Source organism: Elephas maximus, chromosome 10 (genome assembly GCF_024166365.1).
Source record: "Elephas maximus indicus isolate mEleMax1 chromosome 10, mEleMax1 primary haplotype, whole genome shotgun sequence".
NCBI classification, from domain to species: domain Eukaryota; kingdom Metazoa; phylum Chordata; class Mammalia; order Proboscidea; family Elephantidae; genus Elephas; species Elephas maximus.
Genome location: NC_064828.1, coordinates 14,049,649 through 14,075,276, shown reverse-complemented (window position 1 = coordinate 14,075,276; position 25,628 = coordinate 14,049,649). Strand labels below are relative to the sequence as shown.

Below are 25,628 nucleotides of genomic sequence, written 5' to 3'. Positions count from 1 at the left end.
AAAACCCATTAAGTCCTAGGAACTGGCTTAGCCATTTCTCTTTGTTGGGCCTTTTCTAGGAGCCCTGGTGGCCAATTGCTTAGAGCTACAGCGAGCTATAGCTGCTAACCAAAAGGTCAGCAGTTCGAATCCACCAGGCACTCCTTGGAAACCCTATGGGGACATTCTACTCTGTCCTGTAGGGTTGTATATGTCGGAATTGACTTGACAGCAAGGGGTTTGGTTTGGGCTTTTTTTTTTGGGGGGGGGTCCTTTTCTATAGCTGTAAGGTGGGTCACATGATCGATAAAGAGTCGTTCCAGATCTTAAATTATAATCATATGTGTTAGTTCTGACATCAAGCGTCCCTAAAACAAAAAGTCAAAATCTCTGGAAAATCAATTTAGCTCAGTTTTTATATAGCAGATACCAACTAGCTACAATGCCAGCATAAGAATATAAAACTATTCAGATGGCTGAAGAAATTTGAATGACAAATTCCAAATGATAAAATTATCAAACAGTAAGTTTCATTTTATTATATTGCTTCCACTGGACTCGCATGCTATGACATGTGGCCCAATCTGAAGGTCCTTGTGTCCTTAGCAATCTACTTCTGAAAGCTTAGCCACTGAAAACCCTATGGAGCACAACTCTACTCTGACACACAGGGGGTCGCCAGGAGGCAGAGCTGACTTGAAGGCAAGTGGTCTGCACGTATCTGGAGATGCAATTAGTTGCCCGGAAAGTTTAATTTACTTGTCATCCAATTCCAAACAACGCTATGCTAAAAGGAATCACCGGATAAAAAGTCACAGAATTTTTGGACTTCTAGGAATACTAATTCAACCTTCTAATATTACAATTCATAAAACCCAGGAATCAAGTGTCATGCACATGGAAATTGCTCATTCCTCATTTTTCTAGTGGGCTTTGTATACCTCAGGCAAGAAATTCTTGGACAATACACCTATAAGTCATACAGAGTCGGTTTGGCAAATGTGGCTTGTACTAAATTTTCTTGAGGCAAAGTGTCAATGATACACAGACTCCATACAAGTGTGATGAGGCTGAACGTTTACAAACAGGGCTTCCACCTTGGCAACACATCCTGTCACTTTGTGGTTCAGAAGGGCAAAAAGACAATGCATCTTCAAGCCACTGTTTTCTAAAGAGGAGCGATAAACCAAGAGGATGACAGCTTTGGAATTAACAAAGGGCTTGAAGGCAACTTTTTTTGACCCCGGCAGCCGGCCCTGCCCTGTTCCTCCTTTTAAACATTCCCTGAGTTTCCTGTCAGCATTTGGACAACAGCAATCACGGAGACTGGCTCCAGCAACCAAGTTATCAGCTAACCCGCCCCTATAACCAAACTATTACTCAGAGGCAGTCGTTTCTGGGTTTATGCCACAGATGAAAATGCAGACAAGTCACCAGGGACCATGTGAGTCCACACTGGAGCTCCTTATTAAAAAAAGACTCACTTATTTTGCTTAAAAGAAAAAAATCTGTGCAGTTACCAACGGCATTTCAAAATGGTCAAATACCTCCAGAAAACACAGGAGGTTCATAAACACGCAAAGACGCTCAACCACCCTAATAATGAGAAGTGAAAATTGGAATTATAATGAGATACCATTTTCACTCTCAGATTAGCAAGGCTAAAGAAAAATAATCTGGTTACTCCCTGTGCAGGGGAGGGTGGCTGTGTGGAAGGAAACCAGCAGTGTATGTAATAAAAAGGCCATGTTCTCTCTGGCCCAGCAATTTTACTTCTAGGGATGAGTCTGAGGGTTCTATTTATACATTACATGCAAATTGTATGTACTTGCAAAATTGCCTATATTTACAATTGCACTGTTTCTAACGGCAAAAAATTATAAACAACCCAAATGTCATCCATCAAGAGGACACCAGTTACAAACTTTCGCACGTCTGTGACGGGATCAGGCGGCAGCTCTGCAGTACCCAGTGGAAGCTTGCCATGATTTACTGCGGAGTGGAAAGGGCACAGAGCTCCTCCCAGGCTGTAGGCGTGCACAGACCACCTCTGGGAGGAGCCCCACCTGCTGGCAGGCCTGCACAGACCACCTCTGGGAGGAGCCCCACCTGATGGCAGGCCTGCACAGACCACCTCTGGGAGGAGCCCCACCTGCTGGCAGGCGTGCACAGACCACCTCTGGGAGGAGCCCCACCTGATGGCAGGCCTGCACAGACCACCTCTGGGAGGAGCCCCACCTGCTGGCAGGCCTGCACAGACCACCTCTGGGAGGAGCCCCACCTGATGGCAGGCCTGCACAGACCACCTCTGGGAGGAGCCCCACCTGCTGGCAGGCCTGCACAGACCACCTCTGGGAGGAGCCCCACCTGATGGCAGGCCTGCACAGACCACCTCTGGGAGGAGCCCCACCTGCTGGCAGGCCTGCACAGACCACCTCTGGGAGGAGCCCCACTTGCTGGCTGTGTGTACAGACCACCTCTGGGAGGAGCCCCCCACTGCTGGCAGGCATGCAGAGACCACCTCTGGGAGGAGCCCCACCTGCTGGCAGGTGTGCACAGACCGCCTCTGGGAGGAGCCCCACCTGCTGGCAGGCCTGCACAGACCACCTCTGGGAGGAGCCCCACCTGCTGGCAGGCCTGCACAGACCACCTCTGGGAGGAGCCCCCCACTGCTGGCAGGCATGCAGAGACCACCTCTGGGAGGAGCCCCACCTGCTGGCAGGTGTGCACAGACCACCTCTGGGAGGAGCCCCACCTGCTGGCAGGCCTGCACAGACCACCTCTGGGAGGAGCCCCACCTGCTGGCAGGCCTGCACAGACCACCTCTGGGAGGAGCCCCACCTGCTGGCAGGCCTGCACAGACCACCTCTGGGAGGAGCCCCACCTGCTGGCAGGCCTGCACAGACCACCTCTGGGAGGAGCCCCACCTGCTGGCAGGCCTGCACAGACCACCTCTGGGAGGAGCCCCACCTGCTGGCAGGTGTGCACAGACCACCTCTGGGAGGAGCCTCACCTGCTGACAGGTGTGCACAGACCGCCTCTGGGAGGAGCCCCACCTGCTGACAGGTGTGCACAGACCGCCTCTGGGAGGAGCCCCACCTGCTGGCAGGCCTGCACAGACCACCTCTGGGAGGAGCCCCACCTGCTGGCAGGCCTGCACAGACCACCTCTGGGAGGAGCCCCACCTGCTGGTAGCGTCTGTTCTGGGAGAGCAGCTGGGTTTGGGGGTGGGAGAGACACTCTTCACTGTCTAACTTTTTGTAACTCTTGAAAGTTTCATCTGGTTACGTATACACCTACATACAATAACCCTGTTACTACTGAAGAGTGCCTCCTCCTGGGCCTTCTCTTCAGCAGGTTCTCCCCAGCTCCAGTCCTTGCCTACATTCTCCTGGCTTTCCAAAGCCCTACTGTCTAGTCCAAATTATTTCCTTTATTCTCCTTGTCTCCCTTTTTTTTAGGAGTCCCTGGATGGGGCAAATGGAAAGAGTGGCAGTTCAAATCTACCCAGAGATGCCTCAGGAGAAAGGTCTGCAATCTACTTCCAAAAAATCAGTCACTGAAAACCCTATGCAGCAGTTCTACTATGAAACACATGGGGTTGCCACGAGTTAGAATCGACGCAATGGCAACTGGTTTGATTTGCCTCTCTTTTTGGGGTTCCTGGAAATACAAGGTCCTTTTCTGCCTGAGTCCTGGGCTTGGCCACTGTCCCACTTTTCTCTGGGATGGGCCAGATCACTTGTCTGAGCTGACCCTGTGATCCCGGTTAGTCTCCCAGTTCTATAAAATCAATAATGACAACCATCACCATCATTTATTCAACACTTACTCTGAGCTAAATGATTTACACGTTGCCTCACTTTATCTTCAAAACAACCCTGGGAGAGAAAATTCCCTGACTATAAAAGTATGAACTGAGGCTCACAGGGTCCCACAGTGAAGTGGAGGCACTGGATTTGAGCTCAGGTCAGCCTCCTCCAAGGCCCACAGTGAGCTTGCCTACACCTCACCACCTCCCTCTCCTTCTGTGGAAAACAGAGGAGCCCTAAAGGCTTGGTTTTCCCAGTACCTTTTTACATCCACCAGCTTGTTCTGACAGTTAAGATGCCCACCCATCAGGTGAGTCAGCTTAGTTCTTTCCCTCTTGCCTCTCTGCTTCATGGCCAAAGAGAATAGCTAATGTTTACGAAGCATGTAGGCCTTTATACGGATTATTTAGATCCTCAGAAGAACTAACTCTATGAGGTAAAGTACTGTTCTCCCCATTTTACAGAGAAGGAAACTGAGGCTCAAAGAGATAAAGTAACTTGCCCAGGTCACCTGGCATGATACGTGGAAGAGCCAGGATTCCCACCCTGGCCTGTCTCAGTCCAGCGCTTACAAGCCCAACACCAACTTCTCTTCTCCCTGGAACCCCACATTTATGTTCTATCACTCCCACCCTCCAGTCTAGGGGTCCCCCATTAGTGCACAGTGATTTAGGGGAAGGGGAGCTTTGCAACTTATAACAATAGGGATTGAGGTTAGAAAACAAGACTGTCTCCATTACAGCAGTGAAGGTTACTGTCTTAGTTATCCAGTGCTGCTATAACGGAAATACCACAAGTGGGTGGCTTTAACAGAAATATATTTTCTCACAGTTTAGGAGGCTAGAAGTCCAAATTCAGGGCGCCAGCTCTAGGGGAATGCTTTTTCTGTCTGTTGGCTCTGGGGGAAGGTCCTTGTCTCTCAGTTTCTGTTTCCTGGCTCCCTGGAGATCTCCATGGGGGCTTGCTTCATCTGCTCCTTTTGTATCTTGTAAGAGGATGACTCAAAACACACCCTCCACTAGTCCTGCCGCATCACCATAGCAAAGACAACACGTTCCCAGACGGGATGATAATCACAGGCACTGAGACTAGGATTTATAACACCTATTTTTGGGGGACACAATTCAATCCCTAACAGTTACTAAACATTTGAAAATGTAAATGAAAACCTTTTTAAAAATTCCCGTTTTTATTTTTCTTCAGGGGTCCCTAAAAACCTTACCTTCCGAAGAGGCCTATGGTAGCTTGGGGGTGCTCCCGCACGGAATGGGGCAGGGAGAGAGACAGCCACGTCAGGCCTTGACTCACCCCACCCAGGGGGACGCCCCTGAGCTAACAGGGTAGCTGTCACCTGGACTAAATGTGGGGTAAGTTACCTCTGTTCCCTTCCAAAGCCCTCACTTGGGAGGATATCGGCTAGCCACAGAGGCCAGCCCAGTCCCCGCCCCCCCCCCCGGAGGTCCTACCCCTCAGGTCCTCCTGGAGGACACGGCATTGCTCTGGGTGAAGCGGAGACAGAGGATGCAGCCCAAGCCCTTTTGGTCAGTTTCCCAGGTTTGCAATCATTTTTTTTTCCCTTTGTTTGGGGTGGCAGGCACAGAGGGGGCAGGCTGAGGAGCAGGAGCTCACCATCACTCCCTACCCCTGGTTCCTCAAACTGGGGACCTCCTGCATCAGAAGCAGGGGACAGGCAGCTTTCTGGGCCTCACCCTAGGCCCATGGATTGTGTGTGCTTGAGGCCAGGAAGCGGCATGGTAGCAAGCCCCCAGGTGATGACTCTGCAGGCTGCAGCCTGAGACCCTCCACTCTAGTCTCTGTGCACCATTCACAGCAGAGGGGAGGCAGGGAGGGCGTGACCAGAGAACAGGAACTGCAAACGTGACAGTGACATCAAGGCAACCAAAGGAACCCAGAGAGGCAGCGGTAGACCCAGGGCTACACTCTGCTACTGCCCAGCACAGGACACCCAGATGTTCACAATACTAATGCTGGGTAATCAAGAGGAGGTTAACAAGCATAACCCATCAATGGCTTCCTGGTCCTCTGAATAAAATCTATGCAGTTCAGCAAAGCCTACTGGCCCAACTCACCCTAGCAGGCCCTCCCAACCTCATCGCCCACTGTCTACTCACCAGCCTTGGTCCTGCCTTGCCTGAACCTGCCACGGTCTTACCAAACTATGACTCTTGCCAAAGCAGTTCCCCAAACTCCCCGCAAGGCTGGTCACTTCACATTTACATTGGAGCCTGTCACCTCCTCCAAGAAGCCTTCCCTGACCACCCATCCTTTGCCATGGGGCTCAGCCACTGTTTCCATCACATCTTTGGTTTCAACCTGAATTTTTTTAGTATTTTGGCTCCTCCTCGAATTATGCTCCATGAAGGCAGCCACTGAGTCTACCTTGCTGCCATCAAAGCTAAAGCACCTAGTGCCTGATGTACAGTAAGAGCTAAAGAAATCTGCTGAACAGTGAGTAATGGCCACGGGCACCTAGCATGGTGTGGTGCTGGCAGACATTCATGGAAGTACAAACCTCCTTCCCCACCCCACTACCCTTTGAATGAGAAAGCAACGTGTACTGCCCTTCCCAAAGGTCACCATCAGAAATCACCAGAAGAAAGAGTGGCGGGGCTTCGGTGTTCGCAGAGAAAAGGCATCATCAGCTACACGAAAGCTGCCTCGTGTGGTATCGCCCCCTCTACTGCCTTATCTGGTGTGTGAGGGGCTGGCAGGTGTGTTTTGTCTGGGGTTTGTGTTTCCTTCTGCTGTGGTTCAGAGCATGGACTCTGGAACCAGACTGCCCGGTTTAAATACCGGCTCAGCCACTCACTAGCTGTTGTGGTTATCAGCCGCCTTAAGTGTTAGTGGCTCAAAATAACAACTTCTAAGTTTCTCTAGAGGTTCTCACTTGGGGTCTCTCATGAGGTTATAGTCAGATGGCAGCTGGGGCTAGTCACCTGAAGGCTCAACTGGGCGGGACGTCCATGATGTCCTCTTCACTCATCTCAGCTGGGCTAGCTGGAACAGCTGGGGCCTGACTGAGCCTCTTGGTGTCTCCATGTGACTAGCTTGGGATTCCCTCACAGCATGGTGGTCTCGGGGCAGCTGCACTTTTTAGATGGCAGCTAGCTTCCCCAGAGCGAAGACATCCAGGCAGAACCTGCAAGGATTCTTATGACCTAGACTTGGGAGGTCATGAAGTATCATTTCTGTTGAAATCTACTGGTCAAAAACTGAGTTTCAGGGCCATTCCAGATTCATGGGGAGGTCACTTGATACAGGCAGATGTGGGTCATGGTGGGTGAGGGTGGTGAGGAAGCATTTTTTCCAGGCTAGCTACCACACTTGCCATATTACCCTGGGTGAATTAACCTTTTTGTGCCTCAGTCTTTTCTTCTATAAAATGGAATAATAGTTCCTACCTCATAGGACTTTTGTGAAGAGCAAATGAGTTAATAACGTATGCAAAGCACTTAATAATATATTATATATATTATCGGCTATTATTATTACTCAAGAGTAAAAAGCAAAGCTCTTCTCTGATTAATGGCTGCATCCCAATGTCTGTGAAATGTCCCCTGATAAACTGTCTTATGATCTTCTCCATAAGGAAAGTCAGAGAAGTGCCCCTCCCCCCATCAAAAAGTCTAGGCAGGTTTGAAGTTTGGGTAAACGCTGCCACTTTTCATGATCAATTATGTGTTTATTAACAAAAACTAAAAATAGTTGCCAGGACCTGGCAAAGGCCACTCTGAGTCATGGTGATGACACATTAACACCAGAGCCAGAGGCAGCAACACTTGTGGTGTGGAATTTCCCATGGCACCGGCGGAAAAGAAGCCATGAATGTGTTTGTCTGCAAACTTCCCTGAAACATAAAGAAACCAGGATTTCCTGCGAGAGGGCCAAGAAGCGAGCGATGTCCCAGGACCTCACAAGCCGGTTTCAGACCAGCCTTAGCAATGGCCAGAAAACAGGATCTGCCAACAAAATACCAGCAGCCGCCACAGCCCTCGGGGATGGACATTTTTTTGTTGCTGCCAAATTCAAACAAAGCCCAGGTCATTGAGCTCAAACTCTAAATATAAAAATGGCTTCATTATCTGAGCCTGTGGATAGAGCTCAATTCTGCAGAGTTCTATGACCGTGCCGTCCCCTACTCCGTACCCCCTAGGTATTCTGACCTGCTTTCAAGACAAAGCCCAGTCCCTTGTAATGTGTGCCCACCCCCTACATACCCGTGTTCCGGCCACATGTACAACTTGTGTGCCTCCAAAGGGCCCAGAGCTCACACATCTCTCTGCCTTTGCACACACAGTTTCTGCTGTCTAGAAGAGAATAAAAACAGTATGTGTAGCCATGGTTATCTTCCCCTTGACTATGCGCCAGGCAGGCACTGTGGTAAGAACTTCACACTTAATTCTCGCCCTGTCCTATAAGGCCCTTGCGCTGTTCGACAGTGAGTTTGTCCATTTGTCTTGGGAGGTTCTGATCAAGAAGAGCCCATTCACAAGGACTGATCAATGGAATAAAATTGAGAGTCTAGAAATAAATCTTCCCATTTATAACCAATTGATTTTTGACAAGGATACTACCAAGACAGTTAAATGGGGGGAAAAAATAGTCTTTTAATAAATAGTGCTGAGACAACTGGATTTCCACATGCAAAAGAAAGAAGTTGGACCCCTACTCACACTGTAAATAAAAATTAATTCAAAATGGTATCATATACCTAAATGTAACAGCTGAAACTATAAAACTCATAGAAAAAAAAATGGGAGCAAATCTTTCATGATCTTGGGCTAGGCAAAGCCTTCTTAGATATGACACTACAAAGCCAGGTGACAAAAGAAAAAATAAATTAGACTTTCATTAAAATTAAAAACTTTTGTGCTTCAAAGGACATCATTAAGAAAGTGATAAGCCAATCCACACAATGGGGCAAAATATTTTCAAATCACTTATCTGACTAGTATCCAGAATATAAAAAGAACTGCTACAACTCAACAATAAAAAGACAAATAAAACAACTAAAAATTGGGTGAAGGATCTGCATTGACATTTCTCCAAAGGAGATGTGCAAATGACAAATAAACACATGAAAACATGTTTAACATCATTAGCCATTAAAAAAACCTGTTGCCATTGAGTTAATTATGCAAATCAAAACCACAATGAAACACCATTGGTACCCGCTAGGATGGCCATAATTAAAAAAAAAAAATACACACAATAACAAGTGTTGGTGAAGATGTGGAGAAACTGGAACCCTCACACACTGCCTGGGGGAATGCAGAATGGTACAACCACTTTGGAAAATAATCTGACAGTTTCTCAGAAGTTTAAATATTGAGTTACCATATGACCTAGCAATTCCACTTCTAATATATACCCAAGAGGACTGAAAATGTATGTCCACACAAAAATTTGTACGTAAGTATTCAGTCATTATTCATTATTGCCAAAAGAGTGAAAACAACCCCAATGTCTATCAACTGATGAACGCTGTTGTTGTTAGTTGCTGTTGATTCTGACTCATGGCGACCCCGTGCGTGGTACCGAAAGGCTCGTGGTTCGAATCCACCCTGAGGCACTTTGGGATACAGGCTGGGTGATCTGATTCCAAAAGGTCACAGCCTTGAAAACTCTATGGAGCAGCTCTACTGTACAAACATGGGGTTGCCATGAGAGCTGATGAACAGATAAATAAAATGTGGCATGTCCCTACGATTGAATATTATCACAAAAAGGAATCAGCTACCGATACATGCTACGACACGGATGGACCTTAAAAACATTATGCTAAGTGAAAGAAGCCAGGCACAATAGGCCACGTGTGGTAGGAATCTGTTTATATGAAATGTCCAGAATAGGAGACAGGGAGTGACTGCTAGTGGGGACAAGGTTTCTTTTTGGGGAGGATGAAAATGCTCTAAAATTGATTGTGCAGATGGTTGCGCAATTCTGTAAATATACTAAAAACCACTAAACAGAGAAAGAGTGCGAAGCCAAAAAAAAAGGGAAGAAGATCCCTTCTCTCAGCAGTTTTGCTGACGACCTTCCATCCGCTACCCCTGGGGGCTGGTGGAGTCTCCCTGCTCATGGCACATCTTGATAGAACTCCTGTAATGCACAGGGTTATGGACTGGCTTGTCTGCATGTCTGTCTAGCCCACCTAAGTGTGGGTGTCCCAGGCAAGGCCTGCGTCCCACTCATTTTGAATCCTGGCACCAAGAACAGGCTTGGCCCCCGGTAGATGCTAAATACAAATGTGTGTTGAATGAATGGTCTCTAGCATGCCCCTAATAATACCAATTTCTGTTCATACCATGACTGCTAAAATAAAGAAATGCCAAAACATTAATACACGCTCATATACGGGCATTTACATGTGCTGCTCTGGGCACTGTTCTCTACTAACTCGTTTACAACAACCTTACGCAATAGGTACTGTTGTTACCCTCCTCCCCCTCCACAGGAAGATTACAACCTTCCCAAGGCTACATGGCAGGTAAATGGCTGAGCTGGTTTTAACCCAGGGAGCCCGATTCCATGGCCCGTGCTCTTCCTGCTAGCTATACTATATAGTATAGGTTTTGGGGGCCTCAACCTCTTGATTGGACCAAGGAAAATAGTTGGTTTGATTCTCAGAAACTCTTAATGAAATTCAGCATTTACATCTATGGTCCTTGGGGTAGGCTAATCAACTTAACCACTGGCTCCACCTCCCCTCACAGCCCTCTGCTTGCATCTAAGTCTCTCTTGTTCTCAGGTCTCCTGGTACTTCTTTGCAGGGTCTTTGCTGCTGTTGGAACCTGGCTACCATCTTGCTTTAGGCTTCCCGGTCCTTCAGGAGAAAAGCCTTGTTCCTCCTTGTGAGTGCATGTGCGTGCTCTCTCAAGCCCTTCTCCTTATCAAGTCCTGAAGAGGAAGTCATTCTTAGCAGGATATCTCTAAATGTTCTCTCTCCTTTCCCGGGCAGCCTTCAAAATCCGGTCTTTTGTCTTTAAAGTTCAAAAAATGTGTCAAGTAGGTGTGTTTGTACTTCTCTGATTATGGCTTGTTTTAGCTTTTCCTATTTTTTCCTGCATCCGTATTAATCACAGATTGGATTTCCATGCCCTGTCTCCCAGGCCTGTTGATTCTTTTGAGATGTCATGCTTGACAAGCTTAGCTGTGTGGACAGGCCTGCCCTGTTTACTTGTCAGTATTCAGATGCCTTTCTTTATTCTTGAGGGCTTTCACTGGATGGTGCAAACAGTGAACATGCTCAGCTGCTAACTGAAAGGTTAGAGTTTGAGTCCACCCAGAGGTGCCTTGGAAGAAAGACCTGGTAATCTACTTCCAAAAAATCAGCCATTGAAAACCCTATGGAGAACAGCTCTACTCTGACACACATGGGGTCGCCAGGAGTCGGAACTGACACAACAGCAGGCAACTGGTTAATTCCTTGATGTTGTCAAACTTAAAGATGACCTAAGCGATGTTTGATGTTTGTATGTAAATGCTAAAAGGTTAATGACTCTGAAGCTTGTCTTATTGTCAGCGCAGCTAGAGCCTCCCGGCTTCCTTCGTGAATTGCTACTGTTTATTGCTTTTACGAGGACAGCATTTTCTGCCCTTTTCTTTTCACCATCTTCTCAGTTTTAATCACTGACATACAATGAATAGGCTGGTGTTAACAGAAAGAAGATTTAAACATCAGAAGAAATACTCAAATTTTTATTTAACAAGCTGTTGGGCCTGGGACAACAGACAGATCTACTGGAAAATTCAGATTAAGAGCTTTTTTTTTTTTCTTCTAGAATTATTTAAAAATTTAAAAGAGAAAAACTATACTGTTTTTGTTACCAAAGTTAAATCTACTGGAGGCTACACAAAGCCTCATAATCTCAAAAAAACCTCAGGAATAAGTATTTGCTGCTAAAACAGCACCTTCAAAGCGCTTATGTACTCAACAGATGGACAAGTGCAGCGGGCGCCATGTTGGAACTCTTCATGCCCCCTCGTCAGACAGGGATGTTATGGTTGGAGCCAGACCCTAGAGATCTGTGTCAAGTAGCTGGGAACACGCTTGTGTTCACGCCGAGCCCGGAATACATCCTAGATTATGTTTAGGTTCCGCGTGAGATAAAACAGTATTTCAGGAAGAAAACAGCCCAGGAGCCAAACAAATGAGAGATTGACCCAAAATGAGAATAAGGACACGCGAGGGTATGTGCTCTCTTTTCTAATCACTACAGCCAAAAGTCTCGATGCTGTTATCAAGGACTGATAGGTGTTCCGAAGAGAGAACAACATCATGAAGATGGCACAGGACCGGACACCGTTTCGTTCCGTTACACACAAGGTGGCAGTGAGTTGGAGCCAAGTCAACGGCAGCTAACAACCACAGCAACAGCAGTGTTTGCAATAGCTTCAGGAGAAGCAGCTTTAATAATATATATTCTTTGGAGTTAATGTGTTGAAAGTGTCAGCTGAGTGATCTAACCACCAGTACGAGTACCCGAGCTTGGGAGCCCCGGCCACGGTCGGTCCTGGTGTCACCGCGGCTGTCTTTCCTCACCAGCTGCCACGTCCGGCAGGGTGGCAGGTACCAGTCGGCTGCCTTGACCTGTCCATGCTATTTCTGAGCAGAGGATGTGAGTAAGTGCACACCACGATAAGTCAGACCAGGACATGAGTCAGAGTTTAAAAGAACTATAAAGAGTTAAAAAGAACTGAGCTTCAAAGCATACTGAAAACATCAGGCCGCGTTTCCCCACAACGGTATAGGTGACCCACAGCTTGAGGGTCACTTACACTTACCAAGCAAAGAAGGAACAGAAAGATACAGATGATTAGAACTGGTCAAAGGACTTCCAATAGAAAGAAACGGAAAGGTTAAAACAAAAAATCTAGAGGTCTTAAAATTTAGAGGTAAAAAGAAAGATGCATTACAGGACCACATATTTCTCTGGCATACTTCGGTCAGGCAGGCACAAGGAGTGAGACGCAGGTAGCTCGGAAAAGCTGTGGAACATGGGCCTGCTTTATTTCCCTTTTAAAACAAAATGTCTTACCTGTACAGCAGCCTTTCTGGGGCTAAACTAATGGTCCTAAACTGGTTCTCAAAAAAACATCTATTGGCACTCAGATGCAACGATACACAAAAAGGGTGACCATCTGCAGCACTGTTTGTAAAAGTGAAAAACTATTAACAGCCAAAACATCTGCAAACTGGTTAAATACCTTGTTACGTCCCTGTGGAGCACCAGCAGCTGTTAAACGGAATGCCGTGACCCGGACTTGCCGGCATGGGATGATGTCCACGGTAGACAGTTACAGGGAAAATCAAGCTGTAGCGAACAGGCACAGTAACTAGCCGTCTGTTAAAAATCATACATACAGAAGGAGCCCTGGTGGCACGGTGCTTAAGAGCTTGGCTGTTAACCAAAAGGTCGGTAGTTCGAATCCACCAGCTGCTCCTTGGAAACCCTATGGGTTATGAGTCGGAATCCACTCGATGGCAACGAGTTATCTCATAGAAATAACATACACATGGCTATACTTAAAAATAACACATAAAAAAGTCTCTAAGAAGCCAGAGAAAACCATTATGAGCAGTATTTGTGACAGAGATGTACTCTGTGCCCCTTTTCATCACTTGAATCCCTTACAACAAACCTTTATTACTTTTTGCAGTGAAAACACAATCAATGAAGGTATTTATAAGACAGGGGAATAGCGTTGCCCAGCTCTTTCTGTCACCGCACTATTCTTGGAGGCCTCAGCAGAGGCATAGCTGGGCGTGGGGAGGAGGGGGGGTGGCTCTTGGCCCTGGGCGCAAGTCCAAAGGGGCGCCAGATGAGGCAACATTCCAAGGTGCCACAAATATGAAAGACACCTAACGCAGCCGGACAGCAAGGGGGAAAGCTTTCTGCTGATGTGTCCTCGCTGCTATTTATGTCTATTCATCTTGAAATTGGGTATGTGTGCGTGCAATTTAGAGACTGCCCCTGGGTGCTCACTACCCTTGCTCTGCCTCTGGGCCTCGGGGCGGTCTGATGGCACAGAACTCTCAGCTTGTTTTAACAGTGAAGGCCCAGTGGGCAAGTGTGGGGAGGGTCAGCTGCACAGTGACCTGAGCTCTCTGTGAATCAATGGAGGCAGGAGAGTCGGCATTTCTGAAATGCCACAAGAAAGGAGGGCTTATTGGCCTAGGAGGAGTCCATGGGTCGTGCAACGGTTAATGCGTCGGGCTGCTAACTGAAAGGTTGGAGATTCAAGTCCACCCAGAGGTACCTCAGAAGAAAGGCCTGGCGACTGACGTCTAAAAAATCATCTTTGTCACAGGGCTGTTACTTTCTAGCTTTCAGGCATGTCCCCATGGCTATGGGACTGTCCTTCTGCTTCATGAGAGGTGGGGGAGTTCATGGCCCAGCCATAACCCATGGCTCTGCTCCAGACTGGTTGCTGCTCAACCTCATCGGGCCAGCGTTTCTGTACACAGCTCTACTGACTCACCGTGCGAGGGGCCATGGAGGGCTGTCAGTGAGAAGTGACGACAGCAGTGCACCAGCTCCACTTCCTCCTGGCAAAGTCTCGTTGCACCAGCCTGTGTTTCAAGGCCCCGGCAAGGGGTTGCATGACCTGTCTTCGTGACTACAGGAATCCATCCTAACGCCCTCCCAGTCAGAATCTTCTCTCCAGAGGTAACCTGTGTCCTTGGGGCTGCCCCTTCCTCTGGGGTGGAGGGGCAGCAGGGCCATCTGCTTAACCACTGTGCATGGGTCTGGAAAGCGCTGGTGCCTCTGCCATGCCTCCTGAAGGTGAAGACGCCCAGATGCTCCTGCTCTTTACACAGGACTTTCTGTTCTTCGTGACTCTCTTCTGAGGCCCTTCTGGTCTGCCTTTCCCCACCTGGAGCTTCCTGCAGGTCACTCCTACTCATCTTTCTTCAAATGTTGCTCCCTTGGGGAGCCTTTCCTAGCACCCCAAGGCCAGGTCCCCTCGCATTACACCCCGATACACGGCTCACATCTCATAGCACTTATCCCAGGTCCCATGTTTTATTTACTCACACGATAACTTGATTAAAGTCCATCTTTTTCAATAAGCTCCTTGAGGGCAGAAGTTGCACCTGTTTTGCCCCAGTGCAGAGATCAATGGCTGGTGCCAAGTTGGTGCCTACTAAAGGCTTACACAGGAGAGAATGCTGCAAGGCCTAGTGGAGAGGAGTTTACGCCAGAGGGAAGGCAGGAAGAGGCAGCTGGGAGAGGCTTCTCTCCCTTGCTGTGACTAGCTAGGCTCCTTTATTTTTTGTCATATGTGCTCAATGGAACAGTTAGCAAGGGATAGGCCACCTCTGGGGATACTTCTAACTCTGAAGATTTATCTGAAGTGGGCATTAATAGTAGAAGACAGTCTTTAAAGGAATCAAGAGGTTATACTACAACTCTGGAAAGTTTCTCAGCTGAAATGGCAGAACCTCTGATGCTATCCCTCCTGGCTGTTTCTTGGGGGCACTTTAAGCTCTGGGCTCTGGGGCTGCCCAGGGATGCTGTGGGTATCCTGGGCAGTGGCTGCACTAGAAGACGGACAGAATACAATAGGAGACAGAAATCTTCTGCTACTACCAGAGAGAGCCCCTGACAGCCTGGAGAGGGATGGGGTGGGGACAGGCAGGCACTGACCTCGGCTGATGCGCTGCTTCTCCCCAGACAGGATGCCGGGGCTGTCGATGACACTGATGCTTTTTAGGACCTGGTTGGGCAGCTGGGAGCACATGAACCTGGAAGAAACGGATCAGAGGTGGGATCAGAAACACCCATTGCAGAGCGCTCTACCTGCAGCCCCTTGGCCTCCCTGGTCTTATGGGTGTCATCTGTAAGATGAGGTTTGGATGTGACAGCCGCAGAGAACAGATGCCGGTGTATGTGGGGGCAGGGGCAGGTGCACTGGAACCCCCTGCTGCCCGCCACCACATCCTTTTCTCTTAATTTTGATTTTAGCTATCGCATATTGAAGAGGCCCTGGTTAAGTGCTCGGCAGCTAACCAAAAGGTAAACGGTTTGGACCCACCAGCGTCTGTGCAGAAGAAAAGACCTGGTGATCTTCTCCTGTAAAGATTACAGCCAAGGAAACCCTGTGGGGCGGTTTTACTGTCCTGTAGGGTTGCTATGAGTCAGAGTCAACGCAACAACACACAACAACGAGCACGTACTGAATACTCTGGTGGTTTACAAACACCACCCCATTTGATCTTCATTCACACTGTCCTCATGAGGACATACATAGATGCTCAGAGAGGCTGAGTAACGTGCTCAATATCAAAGCTGGGCCTTAAACCCAGACTGGCCCCAACTCACCTGTTTCTTCCGCTATGTGGTTCCTTGCCCAAGCAACCTGGACTTCTGCTCCCAGGGAACCCCATACCTCCTTTGGGGTACACCACCCCCTGGGCTAGAGTATCCCACGCTCCTTGTCCAGCCCCTGCCCACTCCGTGAGAGCTAGAGGTACTGGGATCTTTTTCACGTCTGATGCCCCAGGGACTCAGCATCTGGCCTGGTACCTGCCATAGCTTCAGGTCCAGGGCGGGGCAGGCACCTGTGGGCAACACCCCAAATCATCCAGGTGCTCAGGAGTCCTAGGAGTGGCCACAGAGCAGGAGAAGGGGCCAGGACTAGGCGAGAGCTCTGGAGAGCATCTCCAGCCTCCTTCCCAGTCCATCCCTTCCTGATACATCTCCCTGCTCCGATGCTGACCCTCCTGCTGTGGCTCCAGTCAGCTGCCCCATCATTGTAGTCTGTCTCACAGGAAGCAGGGTATGAGGGAGGAGAATTCCGGCCTGTGAGTCAGCAGCTCTGCTCCAGGTTCAGCTCAGGCTTTGCCAATAGCTTGCTGTGGGACACTGACCAGGGTGTCCCCAACTCTGGACTCAGCTCCCTCATGTGTAAAGCCAGACATTTGGACCCGAGATTGGTGAGGCCCTTTTTAGGGTTAACCTTGTGTAGCTCTGTGAGTAACAGGGAAACACCACTATACCCCCCCCCCGCCCCAGGGAACAGAGCCTGCTGTGGCTCTGTGCACACTTTGAGGTGGAAGCTGTACAGTGCCTTTCCATTCCTGTACTGTAAAGGGCTAACTTCTACCTCTGTGTGGGAGACGCCTGAGAATGTGCAGTGGAAGCTCAATCCTTCCATTCTGTGGGGCTGGAGGCGGTTACTCAGGAAGTAAATATGCTGGGAACGCGGACAGAGAGGCCCGCCCAGCCCTCTGGGCACATGTGGACAGTACAGCAGGGCGGGGGGCACAGGCCGATGGCAGGGTGGGGGCACGGGTTGACTGCGGAGTGGGGGGGGCAGGAGTTGATGGTGGGGTCAGGAGGGGCAGGGGCCCGATGGCGGGGTGGGGGAGGGGCACGGGCCGGACAGTGGGGTGGGAGGGCACGGGTTGACGGCGGGGGTCGGGGGGCATGGCATGATGGCGGGGCTGAAAACCCTGAGAAGAGGTGCAATCACTGACATTTCAAAATAACTTTTTTTGAAAGTGCTCAGGACAAGTTCCTCACACCTTCTTTCCTACATTTTCAAATGGCCCAGGAAGTTGCAGGAAAATATACGATGATCACTTTGCAGCTGAACAAATGAAAGCACAAAGCAGTAAGGACATCTTGAGGTCACACAACTCACATATGGCTGGCTGGAGCTTATAATCTAATATTTCCAACATCAGTGGAACAGAACTCAACCCATAAAGTTAAAAACCTCATAGCATTAAAACCAAAGCTCTAGTTAAGGGAAGAGAAACCCCTCATTTCTGATTTTCTCCTGCCCTTTCTGCATCTCTAACCTTTGAGCAAACCCCATTGTCCCACCCTGGGCGGATTAGCAGGAAAAGGTACACGCAGGTCCCTAAGCAGTTTGTTAAGTTCACAGGGGGAACCACCCTAACTTAATTCTCAAGGACTGGGGTGGCCACAGAGCCCTGGGGACGTCGTGGTGGAACACAGCTCTTGTCGGTGATGAGTTAGTCTCTCTTCGCAGGGTGATCCTTGTCATTAGGCCGTCCGAGGCATTTGGCAGTGCTGAGAGAGCTGCACGTACGTGAGACGTTTTCGCCCAATCTATTGCTGTGGAGAGGCTGATTTTCCTCCCAAATCACGAGCTTGCACTCAATATCAGCTTTCCCCAAACACAAAATCCCTGGATTCTACCGTGAGGCTAACAGAGGGATTCAAAATACATACACTGTTCTCCTCCTCTGTACGAAGCAACATTTCAACACCCCCAGGCCTCCTAACCAACAGCAGAGGCAAAATGTATGAGCCACAAACCAGATGCAGCCAGATGTGGTGACATCACCCCGAATATACAAGGGAGCTAGCCAGGGCCAAGAAGGACAACCACAAAAAAGAGGAGCGAGAACATTTTCAGAGCACCGGGAAAGGAGCTGTATGGGGGGGGGGGAACCACATTGCTGGGGAGTCGATTCCAGCTCATAGCGACCCTATAAACACAGCAGAACTACCCCATATGGTTTTCCAAGGAGTGCCACGTGGATACGAGCTCCCGACCTTTTGGTTAGCAGCCATTGCTCTCAGCCACTATGCCACCAGGGTTTCTGTATGTGTAAAGCCCCGCTCAAAAAAGAAAGCCCAGCGGAGAGCACACGTGAGCATTCAGGCCCCATGGGGGCACAGCTCAGGTGCAAAGGGACAGAACCACATACCAATGTTTTCTGAAAAAAGTTTTCAGAAAAAGACCCTAATGCTGTTACAGCAATCGGGTCTTACCTTTGTGCTTTAAGAAAGGAAGGTGCAAAGCAGGGTTGTTTCTCTTGTACATCAGAATCGACCTCAATTCGGCCCTTCCCAGCTTGTGTGTTTCTGCTGAAATGTTTCCAAGCACAGATGTGCCGTCCTGAGATGGACTTCCTACTCCTTCCCTGGAGTGGCTAACACGAAGGGTGTTCACTTGTGCCTTCTACACTTCTCATTAAACATGCAGACATGTGCTGTTAAACCCAGGAGCCTCACCCTAAGCTTTTTTTTAATGCACTATTGTGGGTTGTTTTGTTTTTAGTTTTGATTGTGGTGAAATACATTTAACAAAACATTGGCAATATCAACCACTCCTCATCATAAACTTGTTTGAAGTGTCTCCCTCACCAAAGGCTGACCTGATACATTTTGTTTTCTGTAGTAAAAGGGGTGGGGGGAGGGAGTGGACCAAGATCCTACACCAAGCTTGCACTCCAGGTCACCTCCACATCCAAGGAAGGCTCAGGAGTAGCAGAAAGAGGAGGACAAAGTAATGGTCTCTGCTGTAAGGCCTCAGGGAAGTTGCCAGGAGTCTGCCACGCAGTAAAACAAGGGGGCAAGAAGATTAAATTACTCAAAAAATTTCCCAAATGCCAAAATTCTAATTCAATGATCAAAATTCTTAAAACTAGCCTTTTAAAATAATCAGGTAGTATTCAGAATCAAATCGACGGCACTGGGTTTTGGGTATCTCAATAGTGATTTTGATTTCCAAACAGTGAGTGATACCTGGAGTAGTTACAGTAGTAATAAAACGGCAGCGACATTTACTGAGCACCACGTACTATGTGCCAGGCACTGTTCTAAGCATGTTCCTTGCACATTAGCTAATTTAATCCTCACCACAACCTCAGAGGCAGGGGCTGTGAGCCGCCATTTTACAACAGAGGAGACTGAGGCACAGATGAGTTATGGACCATAACCTGTCAACGCACCTGGCTGACAAGCGATGGAGCTGGGATGCTAACCTGGCAGGTCTCGCTTCAGGTTCTAACCTACTGGGCTACTACTGTTGTTTCACGCATTTGATCCCTGTGGCGTACCTTCAATTTACACAGAGGGCCACATCTTAAAACAAAGGAGTGACAAGTCATAGCCTTGAATTTTTTTTTCCCCCAGTTGCCCTGGAGTCTACCATGCATGTCAGACTGGAACTGCATTCCATAGAGTTTTCATTGGCTTTTTCAGAAGTGGGTTACCAGGCCTTTTGCGGTGCAATGAATTGCTTGATATGGCCCTTCTAGCCATAGTCTTGTAATTCCCACTGAAGTGTTGGGTGGGACTATACAAGTAAGGTAATTGTGGCCCACTGAGGGGATTGGATAGCTTGCTAATAATGCAAATAAAATTCATGTACTCCTGTGGGGGTGGGACCATGCAAATATGGTATATGAACACTAACAAGGGGATTGGTCAGTTTTACCATCCTGCTAGGCTTAAAACGAGCCATTCCAGAGGCAGGAAGAGAGAGGCACCACCACCAAGAAAGAAGGGCTAGGAGTGGAGTGAGCACGTCTTTTGGACCCAGGATCCCTGCACCGAGGAGTTCCTGGAACCAGGAGACAGAGACAGACCGAAGACAGTGAGAAGCAGCAGCAGAGAAATGGTGGCAGCAGAACTAGGAGACCTCCAGGAGCGAGAAAGCTGAGCACCTTCAGTTGCTGGCGGAATAGGGTGCCCCAGGCACTTGGTGGAGCTCGGTTTGAGCACCTTCAGCTGAGGTTTACTAGTGGAATGGGATGCCTCTGGGCATTTATCAACAGAGCTAAAGGAGTTTTTTAACACTTGCCAGAGTAGGGCAGAGGCCAGGGTGAGGGGCCAAGGGCCAGACAGAGACCTGCCCGCAGGCAAGGCTGAGAAGAGCTGTATCCCGAGAGTTCTTGAACCTGAATTGTAACCTGTTACTTCCCTAATAAACACCAGAATCATCAGTATTGTCTGAGTTCTGTGTTGCCGTTGCAATGAATTATTGAACTCAGCAGAGACGCAGACAGTGCCATGGGAGGAGTGGCTGGTGTCAGAATTGGTAAAGATGGCAGAGAGAGGAGGCACATCCGACATCTGCCTGATAGGAACCGGCCTTGGGCTGTTGATCTTGATTCTCCCTCGCCCTTGTGCAGTTAGAGGAGGCCAGATGGCTCCGCCATGCCATTTGTACACCTTTCTTCGGAAGTGCCTCTGGGTGGCCCTGAGCCCTCCAACCTTTCAGTTAGCAGCTGAGCCCCTTAGCTGTCTGCACCACCCAGGGAAGATGCTTCCTTGTGGAGCTTGCTCTCCACCTATTGGGTGTGGCAGGTCGAGTAGCAGGCAAAAAAACAAAAAAAACAAACCCATTGCCATCGAGTCGATTCCAACTCATAGTGACCCTAGAGCAGGAGGCAGAAAATCTGGGCTCTAGGCCTGTCCCCGCTCTCCACCCTGTGGCCGTGTGAGGCTGCCGAACTTCTCTGAGGGCTTTCAGGTTTGTCACTGCTGTTGGGGGCTGTTGAATCAATTCTGAATCATAGCGACCTCATGTGACAAAGTAGAACTGGCCCATAGGGTTTCTTAGGCTGTAATCTTTACGGGACCATCATCAGGACTTTCTTCCACAGAGCCGCTGGGTAGGGTTCCAGCTGCCGCCCTTTTTGATCTGCAGCTGAGCAACTAACTGTTGCACCAGCAGGGCTCCTTAGGTTTGTCCTTCGGTTCAGATAAACCTAAGTGTGCAGTGGAAAGAGTATAGAGCTGTTTTGAAGCACGTGCTATGACCCCAGGTCACTTTATTGGTGAGAAGAGTGGGACCAAAGAGATTAGACAGCTTCCTAAGTTTGCACAGTAAACAGAACACAAATACACAAAGACAACTAACTCCACTGTGAAGCAAACCAAGGAGGGGATACTTCTTATTACATGGTCCTACCAAAGATGTCTGGCGGAGCCCTTGGCTGCCCGGGAGGAATTTAATTTCACATCCAGACTACATAACTGCCCACGGTTAACCCTTAGGTTGAACCTTATGAGATAGCCGTATTTATAGGTAACAAATGGTTATGTATTGGCAATCCTGCATGGTTCAACCTAAATATGTAATTTTAGACATTCGGGCTCTCCTAAAGTCCACAGTGCAGCCGGTCCCGGGAAGGCCTGCCTGAGCCCTGGAAGGAAAGCTGGTTTTCTGGAATGTCAGGACCAGAATGCAGAGGCAGCTGCTAACAAAGAACAATGGCTTAACACCTGGGAGCCACCACAAAGCCTGAGGTTAAAGATTAGTGGGAAAAGCTTCACCAAGTTTATTATGGATAAATCAATCATAAGAAAAAAAAAAAATTATCCCCTCAGATTAAGAAAACAAAACAATAATTTTGCTGGCAAATCAAGAGTGATGCTTGGCAAGGGCCTGTTTTCCTTACGCAGTTAAATTAGCTGATGGAGCCAACACCTGTCTGCACTGACGCTGAGTACTTGTATTTGGTTTTTTTTTTTTAATCCCTATGGGTTTTTTTTAATGGGTACATAAGTGACTATGAAATATTCAAAATTAGAAATAAGTATATTTCATGAAGACTCATTTAATTACAACAATCTAGGTAACAAATAGAGTATCAGTCCAAAAGCAGCACATGATGTATTCTATTACAGCTAAATCATATACGCAAACGAGACACTGGTTTTCTGTCACCACCGTCACCATCATCAGGCTTGGCCAGGATGACAGAGCACTGAAGTACTGCTCATATTCCTTGAGTTCAAAGGGAAGTTTCAAAATTTTAATTCCTAGGGACAGGGATTAAAGTTATTTTTCAAAAAGAAACAGAGGCAATGAAGGAAGTCGATGAGACGAGGGATTTCTTCCGTGGAAGACCACAATTTAAAATTATACTAGATCCTTTTCTAAAAGTAATGTCTGTAGCTATCGGGATTAAAAAAAAAAAAAAAACTACCATTTTTAGAAAAGCAGATTGAGGGGAAAAACAAAAACCGCTAACATCCGATTCAAAAGCAGATTACAGGGGGAAATGTCAGAACCCCGTCTCTGACGCTTCTTGAATGACCAAAATACACTGGTATCTCCATGGATCCAAGTCTTCCGGGCACTGCTGGCCCTGCCCATGTCCTCCTCAGGAGCTGTCCTGATAACGAGCTTTAGGATGACAATAACCACATTGCCACGTAGGCGCCTGCCTGCAGAATTCCTGTCTGAAGTAAAGCAGCACGGTGGGGTTCCAGAAGGTCACATTAAAGTCACTTTCATCGAACACTTTTTGTTCTAGGCTCAACTCCTTTTATTATTCGAGCATGGAATTTCTATAATTTGAACCTGCTTTTAAGGGAATTTGTCCTTATTTCTCAGAAATGCACTGTTGATATCCTGTTACTTTCTTAGAAACCAGCCTTGGAGAGAAGACTGAGGCTCTCCTGGCTCGTTTGATGCCTGGAGGGTGGCATCACCTAAGTCCCCACGGTGGATACCAAAAAAAGAAAGCCAAACCTGTTGTGTCAATTCTGACATATAGTGACCCTATAGGACAGGGTAGAACCACCACATACGATTTCCAAGTAGTGCCTGGTGGATTTGAACTGCCGACCTTACGGTTAGCAGCTGTGGCTCTTAACCACTAGGCCACCAGCGCTTCCTTATGAAGTACGTAACTCTTTTAAAGATGCCTCTGAGCAGAGGTGTGTTTACACAAAATAGCGCCTATGGCCAGCACTGAAATTGGGCCCCTGCAGGCCCTGGTGGGGGTAACCAGCATCCAGGGGCGATCTCTAGGTTCCGTCACACCCCATCCCAATTTCAAGATGAATAGATATTTTGCTTTAAGCTTTCTCACCTGTAAGCTGGTCCTAGTATTGTCTGTCTTATTAACCTCAAAAGGACACTGTATATGAGATTATGTAAACTATAACACAGAACATAATTATTATCATCTTCATCATCTCTGCAGGACAGCCATGGTAAGGGGAGCCTTAAAAGTTAAACAGGGAGTTCAGAAAGGGCAGCAAGCAACCATTCTTAGTCCAAATGCCAGACCATTCAGCAGCTCAGTATAGCAGAGGACTCTGCAGGTTCCAATCCCAGCACTGCCACTTAATAACTGAGGGGCACCGTGGAAGTTAAATTAACCTCTCTATGCTTCAACTCCTCCTCTGTCTATGGGGATAATGGTAGTACATCTATGTTATGGGGTCTTTGTAGGAACTTTGAGTTAATACACAAGTAAAGTTTAGACTAGTACCTGACATATAACCTAAACCCGTTGCTGTCGAGCTGATCCTGACTCATAGTGACCCTACAGGACATAGTCGAACCACCTCATATGGTTTCCAAGGAGCGACTGGTGGATTCGAACTGCTGACCTTTTTGTTAGTAGCCAAGCTCTTAACCGCTGCTCCACCAGGGCTCCACCCGACGCATAGTAAATGTCATATAATTAATTGCTGTTATTCTTTTCCACGTATTGTACTGAATTCAATTAACACTTGATTGTCTAGTGTTGCAAGCCCTGGTGCCTCAGTGGTTAAGCGCTATGACTGCGAACCAAAAGGCTGGCAGTTTGAATCTACCAGCTGCTGCCTGGAAACCCTACAGGGCAGTTCTACTCTGTCCTATAGGGTCGCTATGAGTCAGAATCGACTCGACAGCAATGGGTTTGTGGTTTTGTTTTTTTTTTTTTAAATCTAGTGTTATGCATGGATTACTTTTAAGTTTAAAAATCTGAGATAACAAATCTTGCCATTCAAAGTCTTTCCTGAACATTTCTTTCCTACACTCATCTGCTGTGGGTTGGGGATTTGGAAAAAAATAAGTTTTGTTGTTGGAAAATTATCCGCCAAAATAAAATAAGCCAATAGCCACTATTCCTGGGGTTTTCCTTGAGAATAGATTCCACAAAACAGGAATTTGAAGGAAGTGGCAGCTTATTTCTTTTTTAAGTCTTTGTCAAGCAAAAAGAGTCTGAGACTAAGGGCAGTGATAATGAAAACATGGGAGTCTAGAGCAGCCATCCACAGAGAAGGACCCTGCGTCCTGCACTTTCTGGGACCTCCAGAACCTTCCAGGGTCAGGACAGGAAATGTGGCTGTTGCCCAGCCTGTGACATGGCTCCCAGGGAGGCTCTGATGGGGGAGCTTCTTGTCCCACTTTCCCTCAACTCTGGTCTACTCTGTCCCGAGGGATCCAGGGAGCTGACCCTCTGGGGCTCCCCAGTTCCAGGCCTTGATTCCCAAAGCCTGAGCTCCATTTCTCCCACTCCCTGGTGCCAGTCAAGGCTTTCATGGAGTCAGGGAGTCAACTCCTCCCAGAGAAGAGATTCCTGCCGGCTGGAAAAATCATCTGGACAGTGTTCTGCAAATCACTTTTGAGTACCGAGACGGAGCTCTCTATGACATCACCTCCATCATCTGTGCATTTCTGTCTACTCCACTGCCAAGTTCCTGTCTACACCAGGACACTTTCTCTGATTTGCAATGGGAGCATATGAAAAGGCCCTTAGGAAGTCTTCAGATACCTGGTTCAGCTTTTCACAGAAGGCACTGGTAGACATTGCCTGTGCCACATTGGCAGAGCCACAGCACGACACCAGGGCACATAATTATCCCACATTCCATGTGTCTGGTGCCCCCTACAGTTGTGCCGTGAGGCTCCTTAGCCTCCTCGGCAGACAGACAGCAGTCAGCTGGAAGGATCTCTTCCTATTTTAAAAATACCTAAAAAGGAGAAGTGCAGTTAATGCCTCCTGTTGTCTGTCAACTCAAATCTCACTTCCCTGCTCTTGTCTTGTGCTGTCGAGTCGATTCTGACTCATGGCGGCCTCATGTGTAACAGAGTAGAACTGCTCCATAGGCTTCTCTTGGCCATAATCTTTACGGAAGCAGGTCGCCAGGCCCTTTTATCCATGGTGCTGCTGGGTAGGCTCGAACTGCCAACCTTTTGGTTAGCAGCTGAGCACAAACTATTTGGGCCACCCAGGGGCTTCTTCCTCTCCAGAGGACACTCAAATTACTCCTCCCTGGCTATGCACCCCTGACATCCCACTCCTCCAAATCAACC

General features: G+C 48.1%; 1 protein-coding gene across 1 annotated transcript in view; it reads right to left on the bottom strand.

Annotated features, from left to right (window-relative positions):
- EHD4 (EH domain containing 4) overlaps window positions 1–25,628 on the bottom strand; it is a 73,445-nt gene that overhangs the window by 32,284 nt on the left and 15,533 nt on the right. Inside the window, exon 3 of the mRNA XM_049897872.1 lies at window positions 15,467–15,564. Within this exon, the coding sequence (XP_049753829.1) occupies window positions 15,467–15,564 (98 nt within the window). The remainder of the gene's footprint in view (window positions 1–15,466; window positions 15,565–25,628) is intronic.